General features: G+C 39.4%; 2 protein-coding genes across 15 annotated transcripts in view; both read left to right on the top strand.

The window, feature by feature from the left end:
• CAPRIN2 (caprin family member 2) overlaps positions 1-12,065 on the top strand; it is a 47,624-nt gene extending 35,559 nt beyond the window's left edge. For 3 of the 12 annotated variants that reach the window (XM_036115197.2, XM_036115198.2, XM_036115199.2), the window contains exons 14-19: positions 2,107-2,253; positions 5,057-5,225; positions 6,532-6,714; positions 7,448-7,548; positions 9,741-9,804; positions 11,144-12,065. In XM_036115197.2, the coding sequence (XP_035971090.2) occupies positions 2,107-2,253; positions 5,057-5,225; positions 6,532-6,714; positions 7,448-7,548; positions 9,741-9,804; positions 11,144-11,712 (1,233 nt within the window). In that variant the 3' untranslated portion in view covers positions 11,713-12,065. Of the gene's footprint in view, positions 1-2,106; positions 2,254-5,056; positions 5,226-6,531; positions 6,715-7,447; positions 7,549-9,740; positions 9,805-11,099 lie in introns of all 12 variants that reach the window. The other 9 variants (XM_036115203.2, XM_036115207.2, XM_036115201.2 and 6 more) reach the window with 8 other exon arrangements.
• A 10,381-nt stretch (positions 12,066-22,446) lies between these two features.
• The window catches only part of IPO8 (importin 8), a 64,956-nt gene continuing 62,984 nt past the window's right edge, over positions 22,447-24,418 (top strand). For 2 of the 3 annotated variants that reach the window (XM_036115218.2, XM_078075836.1), the window contains exon 1: positions 22,447-22,754. In XM_036115218.2, the coding sequence (XP_035971111.1) occupies positions 22,671-22,754 (84 nt within the window). In that variant the 5' untranslated portion in view covers positions 22,447-22,670. The remainder of the gene's footprint in view (positions 22,755-24,418) is intronic. The other variant, XM_078075837.1, reaches the window with a different exon arrangement.

Raw genomic sequence — 24,418 nt, 5'->3', positions numbered from 1 at the left:
TGCCTTATCAGCTACAATAAATGTGTGAATTGCTGATGTCAAAAAAGGTGAAAAGTTCTAGGTAGGATTAGTTCAAGTTTCTCATTATGTTTATATTGAAGGAATCCTTAGTGGAAAAATCTACTTCTGTAACTGCAGACTCAGTAAGTTTATAGTGTTAGTGTTAGTGTTAGCACTGCCTTGGTTGGAAAGAGTTACATTCTCTTTGTGAGAGCATTTTGACAGTACCGTTGACCCTTGAACAACATGGGTTTTGAACTGCAGGTCCACTTATACATGGATTTTTTTTTTTTTTTAATTAATACAGTATAGTACTGTAAATGTATTCCTTATTTTTTTTAATTAAGTTTTTATTTTAATTCCAGTTAACATACTAACTGGAATATTATATTAGTTTTAGGTATATAATTTAGTGATTCAACACTTCCATAAATCACCCGGTACTCATCACAATAAGTGCCCTGCTTAATACCCATCACCCACTTAACCCATCTCTCCACTCACCTCCCTTCTGGTAACCATCAGTTTGTTCTCTATGCTTAAGAGTCTGTTTCTTGGTTTGTTTCTTGGTCTTTTTTTGCCCTCTTGCTCGTTTCTTTTGTTTCTTAAATTCCTCATATGAATGAAATCACATGGTATTTGTCTTTCTCTGACTGACTTATTTCGCTTAGCATTGTACTCTCTAGCTATATCCATGTTGTTAGATTTCATTCTTTTTTTTATGGCTGAATAACGTTTCATTGTGTGTGTGTGCGCACATACCTACATACCACATTTTCTTTACCGATTCATCAATTGATGGACACTTGGGCCTTAGGATTTCTTTTTTTTTCTTTTTTTTTTTTTTTTAAGATTTTATTTATTTATTTGACAGAAAGCGAGAGAGGGAACACAAGCAGGGGGAGTGGGAAAGGGAGAAGCAGGCTTCCCTCCAAGCAGGGAGCCCAATGCGGGGCTCGATCCCAGGACCCTGAGATCATGACCTGAGCCGAAGGCAGTTGCTTAACCGACTGAGCCACCCAGGCGCCCCGGGCCTTGGGATTTCTTAACATTTTTCTCTAGGTTACCTTATTGTAAGAACACAGTATATAATACATATACCTACAAAATATGTATTAATAGACTATTTGTTATTGGTAAAGCTTCCTTTCTGTCACTATAGGCTATTAATAGTTAAGTTTTGGGGGAGTCAAAAAGTTATATGCAGATTTTTGACTGTTGGGGCGGTCAGCACTCCTAACCCCTGTGTTTTTCAAGGGTCAACTATATTAAGTTTGTGCTTTCAATTCCAAAGTGATAGGTTTTGCTAAGTTTGAGCAAATCCTTGAAGTAGATACAGCAAAATACCAGGATTTTTTTTGGATTAATTTAACAACTCTTATGTTTTATTATTTTTGGTTAAGTATTATACAAGAGAATGTATTCATTATAGGATATAAGAAAATATAGATGCACATTAAGTTTTATGGTGCAGACTTCGTCTGAATTAAAATTACTTGGTTCCTCATTTTAAGAAGAGGAAAGTGTGACCAAGTGAGTCATAGCTCTGCTTCATAATCTGATTGGGATTGGTTTTTTGGTATTTTTAAGCCTTTGGATTTGTAATCTGTTATATCAAGGTCTCGCTTATAACCGTAGGTAAGGATTATTTAAATTAGATCAGGTTTGGTTTTCTTTTTTAGGCAGCTGACGTAGAGATCCAGGAATAAGACTTTAAAATCAATAAAAATTAACACTGACTAAGCAACTAACCTAAGATTTTTCTTAATTCTTCTGTATAGATTTGAAATATTAGATTCTTAGCTGGAAAATACCATTTCATGGTTTGAAAAGAACTAGGTACTCATAAAAAGTTGAGCACCTCATTTGTTAGACTGATTAATAGTAAGACTCTTTCACCTAGTCAGCAAGCTGTGCAAAGCAAATGCTAGTGTGCATCCTCAGCAGTTGTGATTTGAAATTGTAAGCAAAAGCTATTCTTTTGCATTCCTGTGTCCAAATGTCATCCTATAGAACTTGCTGACTTATGCCAGTCTGGGGTTTAGTGTAAGTTAACTGCTTGTTATGTGGCAGGTGATTGGCTGATGCTGCATTTCTCCTCCCCAGGCAGCAGTGCCCCCAAGCAAGCAACCGTCTTCACTAGCTTCTCCAAATCCTCCCATGTCAAAGGGCTCTGAACAGGGCTTCCAGTCACCTCCAGCAAGTAGTAGTTCAGTAACCATTAACACAGCGCCCTTTCAAGCCATGCAGACAGTGAGTATGAAACATGAATGATTGCAGTTCATTATTCCTGTTAAAAAAAACCATTGTTTCTCTTACATCCATTATTGGGTACTTAGTATGTGAAGAACTTTGCCTTTGTATTACTCTTATTTGGGTTGATAATTTACTTTTGTCCAATGCAAATATTATTTGTAGTCGAAGACTATTAAATCCAAAGCCTTGCGAATTTTGAATGGGTATTTTATCAGAACATTTTCCCCTCTCAGAAAATTAGTAGCAGGCAAAGCAGAGGATCCATATTAATTAAATGAAATGTGTGGCTGAGAAACATAATTTTCTTTCTTTCCTTTTTTTTTTAAGATTTGTTTGAGAGAGAGAGCAAGTGGAGGGGAGAGGGAGAAGCGAGTGGAGGGGAGAGGGAGAGAGGGACCCAAGCTGACTGAGCACGGAGTCTGACCCAGGGCTTGATCTTATGACCCTGAGATCAGACCTGAGTGGAAACCAAGAGTTGGGACACTTTAACTGACTGCACCACCCAGGCACCCTGAGAAACATAATTTTCTATGAACAGCTTAATAATACTAACCATTACTAATACCACACTAGTGATGTTCCATAGCATCAAACTTGAAATATAGGACACATACTTGGGTGTTCTGTCATTCCTGAAACTTACCTTTGATTTCATCTTGATCTTCTGCTGGTTTTTGGAGAATTGTTGCAATTTGGTATTCTGAATTAACAAATTCCTCTACAAATGTTTAAGTTTAAAACTTCTTTTAAGGTAATACTACAACTAGGTTTATATGTTTATTCTGTAAAACAGGATACTATAAAACAACTCTTTAGGAAAAAAACCAAATCTTAGTGAATAGGTATCTGATGATGCTTTAATGCCCCACTCTAGGTACTTTTGAGTGATGGAGAGGTGGGGCCAGTGGAGTGGCCATGGAAAGCAGGTACAATGCAGAGAGATAGGTTGGTAAATTCAGACACCTGAATTCACTAATCTTATCACTTCCTGCTTGGCCACTTGGAACTGCTTCGTTTTTGTTTTCCCTCTTAACCCTGTCAGTCCACCCTGCACAGTATTGCCACATTGGTTTTAACTGACTTTTTCTCATTCCTAATTAAAAGCAAACAGTGATTCATTACAGAATGAAATTGAAAGTCCTTTGCTTGACACCTAATAACTTTTGTAGTCTGCAGTAACTTTCCAGGCAAGTCTCACATACTTGCCTTGTATGTTCTTGTCACAGTATCTTTTTTGCTCATGCCAGTCTATCTTCTCTACCTGTTTGAATCCTATCCAGTATGAATTGGTTCTCATTTGTTCCTTTATTTGTTCATTCAACAAACAGGTAGTGATGAAATCAGACACGGTTCTTAATCACTTGGGTTGGGTTTTAGCAATGAAAAAGAGACAAGTCTTTGTGCTCAAGAAGCTTAAATTTCAAAATAGAGGGCTAGAGAGAAAAATATTTCTATATATAATACTATCAAGTGCTATGTGTTAAGGGAAAAAATGGAGCAGGGTAAGGGGACTAGAGAGTAATGGAAGTGCTATTTTATAGACAATGGCCAGAGTCTGGACAGGTCATTGCCTGCCATATGGTAGAAATTTAGTAGGTAGCAGATTTTTTCATTCATCTTTAATTTTTGAAAAAGTACCCTCTTGCCCTATGTAGCTTTCTTTCTCAGTGTGCATTATAGGATATCATAGTAGCAGGAAGATTAATTTTTGTACTTGAGTTTATGTCTGTTAGAAACCAAATAGTGTTTTCTTTGCCATGGTAAATATTCATAACATAAAATTCACCGTTTTAGCCATTTTTAAGTGTATAATACAGTGGCATTCAGTACATACACAGGGTTATACAGCCACTTCCACTATTTCCAAAACGTATTTCATCATCCAAAACAGAAACTACTCATTAAGCAGTAACTCTTTATTCCTCCCTCTCTCCAGCTCCTGGTGACCTTTTTGCCTCTTACGACTTTCACCTATTCTATGTACTCATATAAATGGAATCACAATATTTGTCTTTTTGTGTCTGACTTGTTTCACTTAGCATAATGTTCTCAAGGTTGTCCGTGTTTGTACCATCGATCAGAATTTCATCCTTTTTTTCATGGCTAAGTAATATTCCATTGTATGGATATACTGCTTTTTTTAAGTAGGCTCCATGCTGTGCGTGGAGCCCAGTGTGAGGCTTGAACTCAAACCCTGAGATCAAGACCTGAGCTGAGATCACCGACTGAGCCACCCAGACACCCCGTACTGTATTTTATCCATTCAGCTATTGATGGACACTTGGGTTGTTTCCACCTTTTGCCTATTATGAATAATATTTTGTGCTTATGTGTAATAAGTATCTAAGCTATATAGATTAGAACCAAGCTACAGATGTTTTAATCTTAGTGTACAAAACTGGAGTCTCTGCTTTCATTCCTTTTGCATATATGTTAGAAGTGGAATTGCTGGATCACAGTGGGTTGCACCATTTTACATTTCCACCAGCAATGCACAAGGTTCCATTTACACCACTGCTTAGATTTTGTGGGGTTGTTTTTTGTTTTTTGTTTTTTTTTTTGGTAGCAGCCATTCTAATGGGTATGACGTGGTATCATTGTGGTTTTGACTTGTATTTCCCTAATGATAAGCATCTTTTCATGTACTTATTGACCATTTCTCTTCTTTGGAGAAATGTCTGTTCAAGTCCTTTGCCCATCAAATAGAAGTTTTTGAAAGTTGCAGAGTTTTGTTAGATGTCACCCTTAATAATTTTCTATGAAACTTCACAAATGACTAGGTGTACCCTTGTCTTTTAAGGTATTCAATGTTAATGCCCCTCTGCCTCCGCGGAAAGAACAAGAAATAAAAGAATCCCCTTACTCATCTAGCTACAATCAGAGTTTTACTACGGCAAGTACACAAACACCACCCCAGTGCCAACCGCCGGCTGTCCATGTGGAGCAGGCTGTCCTTTCTCAAGAGGCGGGTAAGGTCTCTGCATGTGACACTTGGAACACTTAGATGACAGCTAATTGAATGGAAAGCAGCTCAGTCGTGATAGTTGAGGGGTTCTTTCTTGACTAGTCAAGCATTATTTCTCCACATGTTCAAGTGTCGAGAAGCACTTATGTGCCTTTTCTTCTTAACTTTTGTAGAGGTAGCACTTAGGTGGTTGATTTAACCTAGAAGTAGTCGCATATTTTTAAACCTGATTGCTTTGATTACCATGGACAGTAATAGGGAGGTAGATAGGGCACTGTAGAGCTGCTTTTAAAATCTTCTAGCACAGACAGACAGCTATTTGGTCTTTTCTCTCTTCTTCCCTCTTAAAGCATTGATAAGGTGAAGATATAACTTAGTGTGCTTATTCCACTGTTTGCTTGGAGATGAACTGTTGTGCTCTTTCATGCTATTCTAATACATGAAAGAATAGGCAACTTTGTAATTCTTTCCTAATTTAATAAACACCTGTAGATTTTTAGTGTTGGTATTTCAGACCCCTTTTGAGTTTTCTAAAACTTAAGCCTGAGCAAATGAATTCGGGCATTCTCGGTACTTGGTTAATCACAAGAGGTACTAAAAGTAAATCCTTGGACCTGTCACCCATGCCCCTATTCTGTTCTCATCTGTACTACGTGAAAACATAGGGCAGATGATTTACATAGGGGATATTTGTCACATGCTTTCTCAAGTACAGTATTAACTAAAATTCATTGTCTTTTACTCCTTGGTCTGGAATATTTAGCTTTTTTTCCCTTTAATTGTGGTAGAATACACATAAAATAAATTTTACCATTTTAACCATTTTTAAGTGTACAGCCAGATTGTTGTGCAGCTGTCACCAGCATTCATCTCCAGGACTTTCTCATCTTCCCCAACTGAAGCTCTACCCACTTAACACGAACTCTCCATTCCCTCTCCCGACAGCGACCGGCACCTCCATTATAGTCTATGAATTTGACCTCTGTAGGTACTTAACCTAGAGTAAGTGCAGTCATTCAGTATTTTTCCTTTTGTGACTGGCCTGCTTCATTCATCATAGTGTCTTCAGGTTCATCCATGTAGCATGTGTCAGAATTTCCTTCCTTTTTAAGGCAGAATAATACTCTGTTACCTAAATATATATATGTATAGATACCAGGATCTCTATAAACATACATATATAGTACCTGTTTTTTTTTTTAAAGGAGGAAATTGTATTAAAGGTTTTGATATACAATTACTTTTAAGTATAAAGCATATTAAATCTTTGTTACCATTTAACTCTTGGACTCTAAAACTGTTTCCTTAAGCAGCAAGTTATCCTGATGGAACTATTCAAGTAAGCAATGGTAGCCTTGCCTTTTACCCAGCACAGACGAATGTATTTCCCAGACCCTCTCAACCATTTGTCAATACCCGGGGATCTGTTAGAGGATGTACTCGTGGTGGGAGATTACTAACCAATTCGTATCGGTCCCCTGGTGGTTATAAAGGTATGCTCTGAACAAAATTCAATTATACTGAATTATTTTGTTTATATTTACTTAACTCAAACTATTTTTACTTTACCTTGTTCCTTTTTTAGTTGCCCTCCATATTGTGGTAGAGAATTCCCTATTTCTGCAAAATGCAGTATTTGTAATATACCTGTTGTCTATATAACAGAGGAACTTTTTGTATGAAAAGCAAATTGATCCTGTGACTTGCTGAAGGGAAATATTGAGCATCTTGTTTTTCCAGGGATGAATTTTGGTTTTCATATTTAAGTACTTACTTTCCTTTGTTAATTGACTTGACTGTTCAAAATGTCATAATTAGGCAATGCCCACTTTCTAGTTGTCTAACAGAGGATACCGTAGATAAAAACATAAACTTTGAGACTATTGATAGTGATATTCTCTTAAGTCTTAAGAGGTGGTTCCAAGTGTTCTGTCACTGCTTGGTATTAGCAGAAGTGCTCTAGACAGGCCTTAGCTACTCCACTTTCTGAACCCCACCTGCATTCCAGCAATAGTAAATTTCTACAGTTGGCTTATTTGAAGTCAGTGATATTTGATAAATATGTGGTGTATTGTGGAAGCAATGTCAGTAGTTTGCTTAAAGAAGAAATAAATCTAATGATGGTATTATAGGATCAGTTTAACTTTTAAAGTGGTACAGAATTAGACTATTTTAAAGTTTAGTATAATTTTGCCCATAATTTTATTTAAGTTGTTTATTTATTAGGTTTTGATACTTATAGAGGACCACCTTCAATTACCAATGGAAATTATAGCCAGCTACAGTTCCAAGCTAGAGAATATCCTGGAACACCTTATTCCCAAAGGGTAAGAATAGTTGTCGTAGTTGCATAGTAGTACAGTTGTTGATGTTAAGCCGGTGATTAAACTACAGCAGAGTCACAGTTGATTTCATATAAGGCGCTCTTTGTCTGAGAACTACTTGTCAGGACTGTGGGGAGGAGTTGAGTTGGAAGCCTTTTCAGTAACCCATAGAGGGGTTGCCTGTGACACAGAACTTGGAAGGTCTTAAGGACTTTATCATGTTGTTTGTATTAACTCATTTACTCCTCCACCTTATAAGAAAGACTGGGGTTCAGAAACCAGTTAAGTAACGTGTCTAAGGTCACTCAGCAAGCAGGTGGTAGAACGCAGATGAGCGTGCACGTTCCTAACTCCAGACCCTGTGAGCTTCACTTTATTGTGTTGCTTTCAATTTAACTTTTCTAGGTATCAGGTGTAGGAAAGGCCTTTTTTGGAAGTTTAAATTTTTTTTATTTGAATAACTCGGCAGATTTTCTTTACAACTGTGATAAAAGACTGATAACAAAGGGAGATCTTGGGATCTCCTTGTCATGGGTCGTATGTAGCCATGACTGTGTACATCAGAATTTTCAGTTTTGAAGTTTTACAAGCCTTTTAAGTATGTATTTGGTACCAAACTGAGTCCTCTTGTAATATATAAAGTTCCTGTATTTGAAGAGCTTACAGTTACATGAAGTCAGGTAGATGTCTATACAGAGGCAGTATTGAAAAGGGGTTTAGAACACACTTCAGAGAACACAGCAAATCACCTAAATGACTTGGGTTCGATCCCTGATTTCATTACTTCCTTTGTTGTGTGACCTTGGGTATGTTGCATAAACTTTCTGAACTCTGGTTCCTTATCTGTTAGGTGATGACTCATCTGCGAGTTACTCATCTCACTCTGAAGTGTTGTGAGGATTATTCTATGAGCTATCCTGAGGATTAAGTGAATTAATACATATAAATGCTTAGCACCACAATGCCAGATGTATATCAAGCATGCAAATATTAGCTCTTAATAACATGTATGTGAAGGGAATGAGTTGATTAACACAGACATCAGTAATGGAGCTGTTGTTTTTTTTTAAATTTCAAATGAGACTAAAGGATTGGTTCTTTATTTAAAGATTTTATTTATTTTTAGAGAGAGAGCACGCATGCACACAAGCAGGGAGAGCGGCAGGCAGAGGGAGAAGCAGGCTCCCCGCTGAGCAAGGAGCCCGATGAGGGACTCGATCCCAGGACCCTGGGATCATGACCTGAGCTAAAGGCAGACGCTTAACCGACTGAGCCGTTCAGGCGTCCACTGGAGCTGTTCTTAACACCAGTGTTAAAGAATTTCTTCCTGGGGCACCTGGCTGGCTCAGTCAGTAGAGCATGCATGACTTTTGATCTCAGAGTCGTGAGTTCAAGGCCCATGTTAGGTGTAGAGCTTTACATTAAAAATAAATACATAAATTTCTTCCTGAAGAAACATAAGATAGAAATAGTGGTTGCTACTGGGAAGAATATTAGGAGTTTGGGGTTGGAGAGTTAATTGTTGTGTACCTTGTCCTGTTTAAAATTTTTTTATTGCATATATTAATCTAATCACACCATTAAATATTCTTTTCATGAATTGTTTGGAGCAGACTTTCACCATATTCAGGAGTCTGTTTGAAATGTTGCCTCCTGAACATTTTTTCTTGAAGATACTAAGTTATGTTTTCAGGCAATAGTACATTCATGCAATATAATTCTTATCGACTCCTGTGTCAAAACAGAAGAAAACCCTAATGTAGTTCATAATTGTCTTCACAGTTTGATTTATAAATAGGGCAAGATTGAAATAGTCTGTGTTCTTGCCTTACTTCCTTTTATCTTGATCTAAGGGGTAGAAGACCATGCCATATTTCTGAATTTCCCTTATTACTTAGCATTGTATTGTATCTTTTACATAGTGTTTCCTAGACGCCTTATCATTTTTGCAAATATTAGCATACCTAGATGGTCAGGTTAATTAATAGATGAAACAAGTATTGCTATTGTGGCCCTTGCTTTTGTTTTTCTTGGTGTTTGGAAACATATGAGCCTCTGTGGTTGCTGGGGAAGGCCAGATAAAAGGCTATGAGGACTTGAATCTTACAGTTTTACCAGCCAGTAACACTGGGAAATAACTAGTTATCAATCTTGCAGTTTTGGTGCCAAGGTTAAATACTACTTGTTCGTTTCAGGATAATTTCCAGCAGTGTTACAAGCGAGGAGGGACATCTGGTGGACCTCGGACAAATTCAAGAGGTAAGGATTATTAACTGGGTCACCCAAAACATAAATCTCTAGATCTTTCTTTATCTTCTGTGAAGTTCTCCCCAGAGTGCATTGTTTTCACCGTTTATCTTTTAAAGTTTTCATTTTGTGTAAGTGTAGTACTGAAGACCCGAGGGAGATACTAGACTACTGGAACGGCTGTGGCAGTCAGTTGTCCGTTTAATTAAAAGTCTGTGTGTGCTTCTTTCAGTTTGCCTGACACTGCAGTACATTTCCACCTTTGATACATACTCACTATGCATGCTTCAGATGGTTTCATGTGATGATTCAGGATGATGGTTCTTGTAATAATGGGAACTTCTAGATACTCTAATGTCACTACATTGAAAGATAGGAATAAATAACAATTTAAGACACCATGACTTGGGCACCTGAATGGCTCAGTCGGTTAAGCGTCTGCCTTCGGCTCAGGTCATGATCTCAGGGTCCTGGGATCGAGCCCTGCATCGGGCTCCCTGCTCAGTGGGGAGCCTGCTTCTCCCTCTCCCTCTGCTGCTCCCCTGCTTGTGCTCTCTCTGTCAAATAAATAAAATTGTAAAAGATACCATGACTTGAAATTTCAACAGCAGGGTATTATAATACTTTTTTAAAAAATGTGACGGTACTATTAAAAGATTCAGTGTAACTGAAAATCAAGAATTACTGAAGATTAACTAACTTTATCACAAGAAAACAATCTTTTCCTTTTAAGAAAACAGTTGCTATTCATGCTGCCTTGGCTTTATATCTGAGCTGTGTTTTGTACAGTACTTAATGCATTAAAATTTCATGTTCATTAACTTGGAAATGTAGAACCTTCATCGTGGGTCTTAGTACCATTACAAAATATCTTTGACTGTCTAGCAGTTCTAAAAGTTGGTTCTTTTATTTAATCTCCGTTTTCTTGAGTCCTCATACATTAGATACTTGGAGTGGATTTGTCATTGAGGAATGAAGAACTGAGTGAGAATTATGGAAGAAAGATAAAGAAGTAGAAAGAATGTTCAAACCTGGGTTTTAGACTTGGCTACCTAGCCAGCATTTTCAGGAGCCTCATTTTCTTTAAAAAAAAAAAAAAAAAAAAAAAAGACTTTAAAAAATGAGGCTGGTAGATAAGATCATCTTAGGTCCTTTCTGGCTTTAGAATAGTACACAAGCCTATTGCTAGAAAAATCTAGAAAAGTATACTGTAGCTATACTTTGTTGCTTTTGTTTTAGAATTTACTATAAAATGTATCTTTATCTGTGTTTCAGTAGCCGACTAATGTTAAATATTGTGTTCAAAGCTAACTGCTTCATTATGAGAAACTCACTGTTGCTAATAAAACAGCAGGGTGGAGTGATTCTTCTCAGGTGAGCAGCCCAGAAAGAGACAACGAAACCTTTAACAGTGGTGACTCTGGACAAGGAGACTCGCGTAGCATGACCCCAGTGGATGTGCCCGTGACCAGTCCAGCAGCCACCATACTGCCAGTACACGTCTACCCCCTGCCTCAGCAGATGCGAGTTGCCTTCTCAGCAGCCAGAACCTCTAATCTCGCCCCTGGAACTTTAGACCAACCCATTGTGTTTGATCTTCTTCTGAACAACCTGGGAGAAACCTTTGATCTTCAGCTTGGTAGATTTAATTGCCCGGTGAATGGCACTTACGTGTTCATTTTTCACATGCTAAAGCTGGCAGTGAATGTGCCACTGTATGTCAACCTCATGAAGAACGAAGAGGTCTTGGTATCTGCCTATGCCAATGACGGTGCTCCAGACCACGAAACTGCTAGCAATCATGCAATTCTTCAGCTCTTCCAGGGAGACCAGATCTGGTTACGTTTGCACAGGGGAGCGATTTATGGAAGTAGTTGGAAATACTCCACATTTTCAGGCTACCTTCTTTACCAAGATTGAAAGTCAGTGCAGAATTGATAGTAGAAGGATGGTGTTTTAATTAGTGCGGTTAAAGGAGACGTAGTCTTTGCCCTTGTGACTGACTGGTTTAGGAAAATGGTTTCATTCCTAGAGGAAGGAGGAGGCCCTTACTTTTTTGTTTTCCTCCCCAAGGTGAAAAATTCAAGCTGAATGACAATTAGCACTAATCTGGCACTTTATAAATTGTGATGTAGCCTCGCTAGTCAAGCTGTGAATGTATATTGTTTGCACTTAATCCTTAACTGTATTAACGTTCAGCTTACTAAACTGACTGCCTCAAGTTCAGGCAAGTTATAATGCCTTGTTGTGCCTCAATAAAAAAGTTACATGCACCTTCAGTGGTCTTACTTGATTAAACATTTAGTTGAGAGGTAAAATACTTCATCTTTACTATTCATCACTGATAAACTTGAATGGATATTTATTCATGGGTTCATGCTATTTTAAAATAAGACTGTAACAGATCTTTTTACTCTGATACTATACATGTCATTCATCAAAAGATTTCCTGTCTTCCGTTGGCTATTAAATACCATATTTGTCCTTGAAGCTGGACATGTTATCACCTGTTCACTATCTTTAAGTACCTACTACATGTATAATAATAACAAGATACAATAGGAGATACATGGGTAATAATACTGGTCTGCCATCAGTTAAGACTTCACTTTCTAGTGGATTCTCAGTTTGAGGAGGTAGAACGTTTAGTCGTCAGAAAGTATAGATCTCCCGTCAGACAATGCTGTGTTTGAGTCCTGATTTCACCCCTTGGTTATTGATCTTGGGCAAGTTATTTTACCTTTAAGATCTCTATTTTCTCTTCTTCTTCTTTTTTTTTTTTTGTAATAGACCATTTCCACAACCTCATAGGGGCAAACGTGAAGTTCAACTAAGAATATATCTAAAAGACTTAACACATGTCTGGCACACCTAAGCATTTAATAAATGTTAGGTGCTGTAATTTTTTTTCATTCCAAAAACTACAGAACTGTGTGCATGTATATATACTGTCTTATGTAGTATTAGTGTAGCAAGCACTGCCAGGGTCTCGTATTCATTCTAGACACACGTTCTTTCTTCACAATTCAAGCTTATGTATGTTTCTCATGAATAAGTACTTCTATAACCTAGTTAACTGGAATACTAATATCCCTAACCCAAAAAATACCCACCATGATTTGAAAAAATTCTGTTAATCACATTACATCCTCTATACTAACATTTAACACCATGGAGAATTAATGTGGCTTAAGAGTTTAACTGATGAGCCCATGCCCAGCTCAAAAAAATATTAATTCTAATAATTTAATGCTCTTATACCAACTCCCTGAAATTATTTAACACTTCAGGATAAGAGGTGTTAATAACTTTCAAAACAAGATCAAAACAAGAACTTTCTGCCTTAGCAAGTTGGTTACAGGGTTAATAATGCCCTTCTCTAACCCTTCCCTATATTCCAGAATACTGCAATCAAAATGCTTCCTTTTAAAAACTATTCTTGGGGCACCTGGGTGGCTTAGTCATTAAGCGTCTGCCCCCTTTGGCTCAGGTCATGATGTCAGGGTCCTGGGATCAAGCCCCGCATCGGGCTCCCTGCTCAACGGGAAGCCAGCTTCTTCCTCTCCCACTCCCCCTGCTTGTGTTCCCTCTCTCACTGTGTCTCTCTGTCAAATAAAATCTTTTTTAAAAAAAAAAAAAACTTAATTAATAAAATACTTTATCCTAAATTCCCCCTGAAGTTTTCTTTCACTTTAAAGTTTTTAGTCTCTCCCCCAACAATGTGAGCTTGTGTTATTGCCTCTATAATTGAGTGAATAAATGCAGATATTTAAAGCAGGACATGGTTTTTTTTTGTTTGTTTGTTTTTTGTTTTTTTTGAGATTCGCCCACTCCTCCTGTACCAATGATTTGTCAACCACCTCATTGTTTTAACTTTCTCAACTCCATAATACCTATATTTTCACGCTGCTTTGACATCACATGCTATGTTTTTATATTATGATCTTTCCTGTTTGCAAATTTTTAATTCTTTAGCTTTAATGGCTGATGCTTTATTGTGATTCTCGTGATAACTAGGATGATAGTTTATGTATTTTATAAGGTGGAATAATTGTTGGCATATAGACAAAGTTTTTCCATATGAATTTCACTCTGCTTACCTGCCACACACTTTATTTTGATGAAAAATTTAGATTTGTCTCACTAGGTCCTCTACTTGCTAATTTATCTGAGGGGTATTCTTAATCACCCCTTCAGTTAAAGACTTCAGCTTTTGGGCAACTGTTGACAACTGATAGATACAGCGCGCTTTTTATCAGTGCAAGACGCTGAATGCCAGAGTATAAAAATACAGTTATCCATTATCAATACCAGGAGGCTGTAGGCTCACTAATCCTAAATTTTCCAAGCATCATTTATTCATTTTATTTCAAGGGCTTCATTCCTTGAAATAAATGATTGACTTAGTCTTGAAAATATGTGGGTTATCTAATTTGTACCTGGCTCTGGGGCTACAAAGATAAATGATGTTCAGATGTTCAGACACATAGGTATATCAATTTCATCCGTTTCATTTGCTGAGAGCAAATCACTCACATTTTGCTATGCTCACCACAAGTGTAGCTGCCATCTGTCACCATACGGTGCTGTTATTAACCATTGATTATATTCCCTATGCTGGACTTTCATTCTCACGACTTACTCCACAACTGGAAGCCTGTGCCTTCCACTCTCATTTCTTTCATCCTACCACCCCTTGCCCTCAGGCCACCACCAGTTCTCTGTATAGATGGGTATATTTCTGTTTTTTGTTCCACGTGTAAGTGCAATCATATGGCATTTGTCTTTCTCTGACGTATTCCACTTAGCATAATGCCGCCTGGGTTCATCCATGCTGTTGCAAATTGCAAGATCGAATTCCTTTTTTATGGCTGAATAATAGTCCTGTATATATATACACACCACATCTTTGTCCACTCATCTATCAGTGGGTCCTTGGGTTGCTTCCGTATCTTGGCTATTTTAAATAATGCTGAAGGACAATCTCTTGAATTATTTGACTCTATCACACTTTGTTTCCCCTCTGTTCTGTATCTGGAGCTCTTACTATTCAGAAGCTAGACCTCCTTGGACCAGTTCTTTAATCTTTTGTCTCAAAGTTTCACTTTCTGGGAGATTTCCTTCATTTTATCTTTCTACCTTTTGACAGAGTTTTAAATTTCTCCTACATTTAAAATTTATAAGGACACTGATGTCATCTGAATGCTGTTTACGTGTGTGTGTTCTCGTTTTGAGATCGCATTATTTTCTAAGGCTAAAGTTTAAGTTTTCTTCCATCTGCAGTCTATTCCCAACACTTTTTCTCTTTGTTCTAATTTCTTATCTGTATTGTTATATTTGCTCAGAATCTTGTGATAATTGGTTGATTGTTCATATTTAAGAATGGGGCACCAAAAATACAATTGGAAACTTTGAATGCAGAGGTGGGACTAGTTGACTTTGGGGTTTATGGTAGTGTGATTTGGAGGGGAGGGTGGGGACATCAATGTGGGAGTTTCTAAGTGGGACACAAAACCCAGAAGCCATAAAGGATGGACAAATTTTACACGTAGAATTTATTCCCCTAAAACTTCTGTTTGGTGGAAATGATGTCAAAAGACAAATGACCCTCTGCAATGGGAGGAAATCGAGAAAAAGATGGCCAAAAGGCAACACGTATGAAGGGGCAGTTAATACAAACATAAAAAATGATCAATAAGCATATATAAAGTTTTTAGGTGCATATTTTGGCAAGCGTGGGGAAATGAGCATTCATACTGTAGATGGGAATAAAATTGGTATATTTTTGGAGAGTAAATATCAAAATAAGAAAGCATATGTTTTTTGACCCAGAAATTCCACTGCTGGAATATACAAATAGTTTCAGAATTATGCCATGATACATGCATATAGATACTCTGTATAGTATTAATTATAATAGGAAAATCTGGAGAAACAACCTAGATGCCTACCAGTAGGGAACTGGTTAAGTCAGAATGGAAGATAACAGAGCAGAGTGTGCAACAATGTTTAAACATTTCCAAACCTATGTGTGTATGATTACTTGGATCATTTTTTTATGGTTGTTTGTACAAGAAATTTGATAATGTTGGCTCTAAGGAAAGGGGGTTGTAGGATGAGGGAGGAAGACTTACTTTTTATTCTGAATCTTACTGTAGAACTTGAAACGTACATACCACTTTTTTTTGGAAAAATTTTAAAGTAAAAGATAAAATGGTAGGTTTTATGGTTCTTATACCACCCTGTCTGGTTGGAGCTTGAGGATTTGTTTTCATTATCATTAAGCCTGGGATAACACATGGAAGGGTTTTACCATAAAAACCTAACTGCCGGGGCCCCTGGGTGGCTCAGTTGGTTAAGTGTCTGCTTCCGGCTCCGGTCATGATCCCCAGGGTCCTGCGATCGAGTCCTGCGTCAGGCTCCCTGCTGAGCAGGGAGTTTGTAACTCCCTCTCTCTCTGCCGCTCCTCCTGCCTGTGCTCTCTCTCTTGCTCTCTGTCAAATAAATAAAATCTTAAAAAAAAAAACACCTTAAAAACAAACAAACAAACCTAACTGCCTTCCACCTTTCACTAATATTTGCATTTTACCTCATTATTTACAGAGTACCCTTATCTATGTGATCTTACTGGATCCTCAGATCCGAGATACTGTTTAAGGACATAAGAAGATGGAGACTTTTGGAGATTGACTTTCTCAGGCCACTAGCAGAAGTGCCTGCGCCAGACTCAACTCCCTCAAGCCCAAATACAGCCTATCATTTTCTACAGTAGTTTTTTCCTCTTCTTTAGTTCTCAGGTGCTGTTGCTTTTACCATATTCCCCATTGTTTTGCACACACAGATGTTTTTGGTTCACTACTCAGTTTTGCTGTGGTTAACTAAACACTTTGTGAACCGGACCAACTGGACTCTGTTGAGCTGTCGTCACAGGTGTAGTTCCAATAGATCCTGAAGTTGAGAGGGATGACTCCTTTTCCAGTGTGAAATGTGGAAAGCCTGAGGCAATAAACATTTTGAGGAAAAAAACCCTGATTTGAAACGAAGTATTTCTTTAGTCCTAGTTAATATTACTATCTTTAGGTTCTAACCCTTCCCACCACCACTACCATTTTAGTCCCTTGGAGAAGAGACTGACTTCTGGTCAGAAACTTCCTAATCCCCGATTACTTTAGCTTACTGATCACTGATTTTTAATTTTTTAAAACTGAGAGGTCTGTCACATTCTTTTAGAAAAGTGCACTCAGGGCTTCTGGTTACATGGTTACATTTTAAAGGAGACTATCATTGACTTCTATTACATTAACAAAACACTAAAGATCTTAAATTTACAAGATGTGTGTATATACTCTTGCATATATTTCAGATGCTATGTTGTAGAGCCCTGGCAATATAGACACTTTCGGGGTAGAAGTATTCACTTGCAGATTATTTATCATGGTTTAAAAAAATGTATTAAACTTAAAAATAGGATTTTTTTGTGCATTGGGTTTTAACTCCCATTATCTCTTTACCGTGTGGACTAGATTCAAGCCTAGTAACACAGACCAGCAGATGAGCTGCCGCCAACAGATGGGGAGGACAGCTGTGTGATACTCCATTTAGAGGACTAAAATGTTAAATCTCAAAGGCCACGGTGACAATGCTTGGAGTGAAAACTACTTCCTGTAATTGGAGTTGTAATCATGCCAGTTATTCTCACTCTATGCTTTATTTCTTGAGTGACGTCCATGTCTGTGTGCCAGCTAACCTATATACGCGGATGACTCATAGTTCTCTAACAGCATCCCTGTGTTCCTTCCTCTAACCCCTGCCATAGCTCTTTTGGGAGTGCCAGATGGGAATTTCCAGTTGTCACTGGAAACCTCTAGATGTCTAACCCTTAAGCACTTTTTTTTTTTAAAGATTTTATTTATTTATTTGACAGAGAGAGAGCGAGAGATGGAACACAAGCAGGGGGAGTGGGAGAGGGAGAAGCAGGCTCCCCGCTGAGCAGGGAGCCCAATGTGGGACTCGATCCCAGGACCCCAGGATCATGACCTGAGCTGAAGGCAGTCACTTAACCAACTGAGCCACCCAGGCGCCCCCCTTAAGCACTTCTCATTCACCATGTTGAAAAGCAAACTGATCTTCTCTCCAAACTTTAATATTCCTTCGGGTTGCCCCAGTTAATGAGTTCCATACATCAGCAAAACTTGAAACTTCAGAATCATTCTTGACTTCCCTTTGTTACTTTATGTATTGTATAAGTCACAAATTCCTGTTGATTCAACCTGTGAAATGTCTCATATCTGTCTTACCTTCTTAATTGCTGTTGTGGATGTCCTGTTTCAGACCCCTTATCTCTCTCACATGCATTCATTTATTCATTCAACCAGTATTTCTTGATTGCTTTTTATGTACCAGGCATAGTATGAGACTAGGTCTCACTATGTCTCATTCAATAAAGGTTGAACAAGGTCTGTCCTCTCTTTTAAATAGAATACAAAGATAGTTAATACTGAGCATGTACCCTGGGCAATGTACTTATCTTATTTAGTCCTTACAACAGCTCTTGGAAGCAGATGAGGAGACAGAGGTATAAAGAGGTGAGGCATATGCAAACCATGATAGTACAAGAAGACAATATAGCTGGCTCACATTCTACTGTAAATAATGTTAGTGTATCAAGAAATAGACATCCTCTCATGTAATTAAAAAAGGGGACTCAAAAACAATGAACTATATATAAGTTAAACCTAAGTTAGAGTTTAGGGAAAGCTATTTTAAAATACTTGGAAAGAAAGCTGAGAGCAGAATCATAGATGCTTATGGTTTTTTTTTTTTTCCTGTTGCCTTAGACACTGCTAACTTGACAGCATTGTTTTTTTAGTAATTTATCTTCACTGAGTCTTTCCAAAGCCCACAAAGTTTTAATGGGAACATCAGCTCTCTTTAATTAGGCATTTTGTTAAAATATTTATCCTAGATAATTGTAGATTCTCACATAGTTAGAAGAAATAATACACATGGATCCTGTGTACCCTTTAATTTCCTTAGAAATTAAGTGGCAACATTTTGTAAAACAAGATACATTATTACAACCAGGATGTTTGAGGTTGGTACAGTCAAGATAGAGAACATACCCATCACCAGGAGGATCCCTCATGTTGCCCTTTTATAGTAATGCCCCTTTCCTTCTTGTCCCCATCCCCATTTAAGCCCTCACAGCCACTGATCTGTTCTTTCTGTGATTTGTTATTTTAAGAATGTTATTTATTTTTTTAAAGTGGGCTCCATGCCCAGCATATGAGCCCAAAGCGGGGCTCCAACTCACAACTCTGAGATCAAGACCTGAGCTGGAATCAAGAGTCAGGCACTTAACTGACAGAGCCACCCAGGCACCCCATTTAAGAATGTTATATTAGTAAAAGTTATATAAATGGAATCAGATAGAATGTGAGCTTTTGGGATCGGCTTTTTTCACTTAGCTTAATTCTCTGAAGATTCATCCTGGTTGTTGAATGTATCATTCCTTTTTATTGCTCAGTAGTATGTATAGATGTACCAGTTTACTTAACCACTGTTTTTCAGAGAGGTGGTATCATTTTAAACCCCTACCCATAATATATGAGTGATCCAGTTTCTCTGGTGTCACTATTTTTTTTTTATCTTTTCTCTCTTTTTATGTTATTAAAATAACTGCATCAAGTCTCTCCCTACTCCAAACCATCTTCAGTGCTACCACAGTTCAGTTTTAGACATGTGCCTTAAAGGATTTGGGTACAGCCAGGTAGAAACACGGAAGGCATTTGGATGCATCTAGTTTAAGGAAGGAGATCTTGGTTAGAAGCAGTTTTCTATGTTGTCCCTGTTGAGTTGATGGTTAAAGTTATATAAGTGGACGAAATGACCAAAGCAGAATGGGTTTAAGAGAAAAAAAAGAGAAGAGGGCGAAAGAGTCCTGAGAAGCACCAGTGTTTAAGACTTGGGTGATCAAGTGAGCAATCAAAATATTACAAATATAGGGCACCTGGGTGGCTCAGTCAGTTAAGCGTCTGCCTTTGGCTCAGGTCATGATCCCAGGGTCCTTAGATGAGCCCTGCATCAGGCTCCCTGCTCAGCAGGGAGTCTGCTTCTCCCTCTCCCTCTGTGTGCGCACGCTCTCGCTCTCAAATAAATAAATCTTTAAAAAATATTACGAATATATTCTTTAAAACAAGAAAACATATTTTTAAAAAAGAAGAGCATATAATACAGTGTCAGATACCAGAGAGAGACATTTTCAGATGAGAACTGAAAATGTCTCTTGCATTTGGTATCTAAAGGATCTAAAGGATTTTTGCTCAGCAGCTTCAGTGGGGGAAATGAGGGCAGAACCCTGGGGATAGCTGATTGAAGCATGAGTAGGAAGTAAAGAAGTAGAGACAAGGAATGAAGACCATTCTTTGGAATGAAAAGTCAAAGAGAACAATAATTAGCATTATTGGAGAAAGATTGTTTTTTAACTGGGGGAAATGTTTTTAGGCTGAGGTTGAATCAGTGGAGAGAAAGGGGTTGAAAATATAAGAAAAAGCTTTACAAAATTGTCAACTGTGAGCATGTAATTACTCAAGATTATTTTACTTTTTTAAAAGATTTTATTTATTTGAGAGAGAGAGAACACAAACGGGGAGTGGAAGAGGGAGAAGAAGAGGGAGAAGCAGACTCCCCACTGAGCAGGGAGCTTGGAGGGGGTCAATCCCAGGACCCTGGGATAATGACCTGAGCCGAAGGCAGACGCTTAAGTGACTGAGCCACCCAGGCGTCCCCTCAAAATTTATTTTAATGAAAAATATATAGAAAAGGGAGATTTATTGAGCAAGGTCCCAGAAGAGATGGGAGAGAATTGGGTTCAGATTGGAGGTAAGGAGGTGAATAGGGGTAAGCAGAGATTAATTTCTGTTTGAGTGAGTTGAGCCTGATGGCTTTGCTCGTCTTTGCAGGGCTCTATGAAACAGGGAGTTTGAGAAGAGTCTTGAGGGTTGGAACAGTTGCTGGGAAAATGGAAGATTGTTCTGATCAAAGAAGGAATAGGATTGTTGAACCTAAGAAAAGAACACACATGGGGGCACCTGGGTGGCTCAGTCTGTTGGGCGTCTGCCTTCAGCTTGGGTTGTGATCCCAGGTTCCTGGGATGGAGTCCCACATCAGGCTCCTTGCAAACCAGGGAGCCTGCTTCTCCCTCTGCCTGCCGCTCCCCCTGCTGTGCTCTCTCTCTCTGACAAATTAAAAAAAAAAAAAAGAAAAGAAAAAGAAAAGACACACATTTGTAGTGGTGTCGATTTGCATAGTGGGTCAAGGGTAGACTTAAGAAGTTGAATTGGGCTGCGCCTGGGTGGCTCAGTCGTTAAGCTTCTGCCTTCAGCTCAAGTCATGATCCCAGGGTCCTGGGATCGAGCCCTGCATCAGGCTCCCTGCTCAGCGGGAAGCCTGCTTCTCCCTCTCCCACTCCCCCTGCTTGTGTTCCCTCTCTCACTGTCTCTCTGTCAAATAAATAAATAAAATCTTAAAAAAAAAAGTTGAATTGGGAGTTTAATAGCAGAGAAGTATGTGTAGTAAGGAATGGGGAGACTAATTGAGTTGGAAAACAGGTGAACAATTATTGAGGGAGAGAGAGATTGGAGGAATAGGTCCTAATTTGAGAAGAGGATATTGGATATTCAGAGGTCAAGGAGCTTTAGATTATCATGAGGTCCAAAAAAGTGGGTTAATGAAATAGTGTGGAGATGAAAGCATTACGTTTCCTAAGACCCTGGAGTGCTAAGGAGTTTGAATATTATCTTAAAATTGATGGGAAGTTATCAAGGAAGGGACATGACAGTATTAACCTTTAAGAAACATTACTCCGATGGCAGTGTGGAGAATGGACTAAAGAGGGGGAAAACTGGAAGCAGTTAAGAGACATTGGCAACCACTAAGCGATTGAATTTATTGGGCCAGATAAGGCCACAGTGTGTGGAAATTGTATAATCCTTCTTGCCTTTTCACTACTTTTCTGAGAAGGTACAGACATCTTTCAGAAACTCTCAGGCACATAGTTTCTCTGTTCTCTTTATTTTCACAATTACTCTGTAAATATTCGTACATTTGTCTCTTCTATCAGATTGTAAGTTCCTTCATCATAGCCTGCATCTCAGTCCTCTTGTTATAATGTGGTACCTAAATATCTCAGTACTCTGGTCCAAAAACGTATGTTTAACAAATGTTCAGTGAATGAATGAATGAGGGCTCCCATAGATAGACCACGGGAACCCTGTCCTACTGTGGGCTAGATGATCTTAAGTTCCCAACAAGTCTGCCCTGGAACAGGTTCGGTTGTGATGCCCAGTTTCGTACTAACAAAAAGTGCTATTCCATCTATATATGCTTAATTAGGAAGTATCTGTTAAGAGACCCGAGCCCACTTGTTTCCTCATCTGGGAAGCGGCGGCGGCTGTTTTCCGTAAGGCAGCATGGCGGCCGCCGGCCGGAGCTAGTGAGCGCTTTTCCCTCCCGGGAAGAAGCCGATTGCTGTTCTGCGTACAGCAGCATGGGGGCCGCCTGCGGGAGCAGCCATAGCATCACGCCCTGGGGAAGAGGCCGCCGTAAAGGAAGCGCCGCTTCCTCTTCTCACTTCTCCCGCCTCCCACCGGCTGTCGTAAAAGGGTGAATGGAGAGCGAGTTGTGGGGGGTAGCAAGGGAGGACAGGGGGCGCGGAGTCAGAGTGGCGCAGCAAGTGGCTGCAGGTGGCGACGGTGGCGGGGGGTGGGGAGTGAGGTAGTCCAGGGGTCGCGGAGGAGGAGGCTGAGAGGGTCAAAAGAAAAACTAAAGCTGCAGTCTGGCCTACTGGTCCGGGGGCCGCGGAGCCCCCACCCGGGGAGATGGACCTCAACCGGATCATCCAGGCGCTGAAGGGCACCATCGACCCGAAGCTGCGGATTGCAGCTGAGAATGAGCTCAACCAGGTGAGGAGCGGGCCTGCGGCGCCCCCCTGGCGCCCCCCGCGGGCTCGCCCGGCTCTCCCTCCTCTGCGCCCCTGATCTCCACCCCAACCGGGGCTCCGGACCCTGGAGCTCGTCTCGGCCCCGCCCGCCCCCCGCCCCGGGGTCCAGTTTAGCGGCACTCCCCGGATCTTTTCTGAACAACTCGCGCACCTGTTGGCCACCTTTGCATCTTTTCGTGTCGTTTTCCTTCCCCAGTGCAGTTTGTTCAGTCCCCTTGATCCGCAGAAAGAGGCTTTGGAAAGCTTTGCTGGTGTTTGCAGGGTGTGATTCCCTAAGTACGCTGATTTAGGGACGAGGGTGGGAAAATTCACTTAAAATTCAAATCTGAGTTCAGCTTTTCTCCAGACCCAGCCTTTTTTAAGTGTTGTGGTGGGAAACCCTGCCCATCGCCTGCTTCTGTGGGGTTGGCAGGACTCTTTTGACACTGATTGGCAGAGTTGTGTCGGAGCGCTGGGATAATGCTGCCGGGAGAGTGCAGGGGAGGCAGTTTTCATCGTGGTACTATTTTTTAAAAGATATGTCGAGTAATATGCCTTTGGAGGGATTTCTTATAAGCGCTAAAATGTGTAAGACTTTCTTTTATCTTCCATCCTGTGTTCTAACTGGCCCTGACCTTGTTCCAGCGTTACCACCGACATTTCGAAATTGTAGTGATCCCAAAATTTAGCTCATGTTTTCCCTCCTCACCTGTAAGAATGAATGATAGACCTCTTACTAAAAAGTACGAATTAAGGTCTACTCCCCAGGGTAGAGTGACAGCTGGTTGAGGTTGGGGCAATCCTTAAAATGTAAAGGAATAGACCTACATTAGTGATTTTCAAAGTGTTGCCCAGGATGAGCAGCATCTACATCACCTGGAAATGGAAATTATTGGGCTTCACATTTAGAGAATCAGAAACTCTGGGGGTGGGTCCCAATTATGTTTTAATTAGCTAGCTAGGTGATTCTGTGCTTCCTGAAGTGTGAGAGCAGTTGTCTTAAGTAAAAGTTTCTGTGGGAGTTCACTAAGGTTTTCCCTAGTTGGAGTTGACTTTAAAGTGCAGCTGTGCATTTTAAATCTTTGAAATCCAGTGGGAAATCTGGATGGTGTTTGGAGTTAAGTGTGAATCAGAATCCCCAAGAGATAAAGGGAGAGTGAAAACACTGGAGAGAAGGTTGAATTAAACTGAAGCCTAAAGAGAATGTGTTGTTACCTCAAAAAGAAAAGGACTCTCACTCAGAATAGGGGAAAGTTAAAGTCAGTACCTGTCCCAGGCTTTGCAGAGCAGAGGTACTATATGGTGATTGGCTAGAAGAATAGTAATCCATGGGTTGGTTAGAAGGAACAAAGCAAGAGCTGAACTTGCATCTATTAGTATGAACAGGGGAGTTGGCCTGTTTGTGACCCCCTTCTCTTTACAATGAGGCCAGATGTTATTTTGATAGTGTCAGTAGGGATCATATCTTTGATATCATGTTATACCTTCCTGCCCCTGTTAGCCTATCCTTGCTTTGTTTCTGATTCATCAGTGTATAAGTGCAGTTGACTGTAGAGAAGGGGAGAAAGGTTGGTGGGAAAGCCTGCAGAACTAGAAGAGACACTTGGTACCCAATTCTACATTTTTCTTCATAGTATTTCAGTTCAA

Source organism: Halichoerus grypus, chromosome 6 (assembly GCF_964656455.1).
Source record: "Halichoerus grypus chromosome 6, mHalGry1.hap1.1, whole genome shotgun sequence".
Lineage (NCBI taxonomy): Eukaryota > Metazoa > Chordata > Mammalia > Carnivora > Phocidae > Halichoerus > Halichoerus grypus.
The sequence above is the reverse complement of the archived record's forward strand: the minus strand, read 5'-3'. Positions and strand labels throughout refer to the sequence as shown.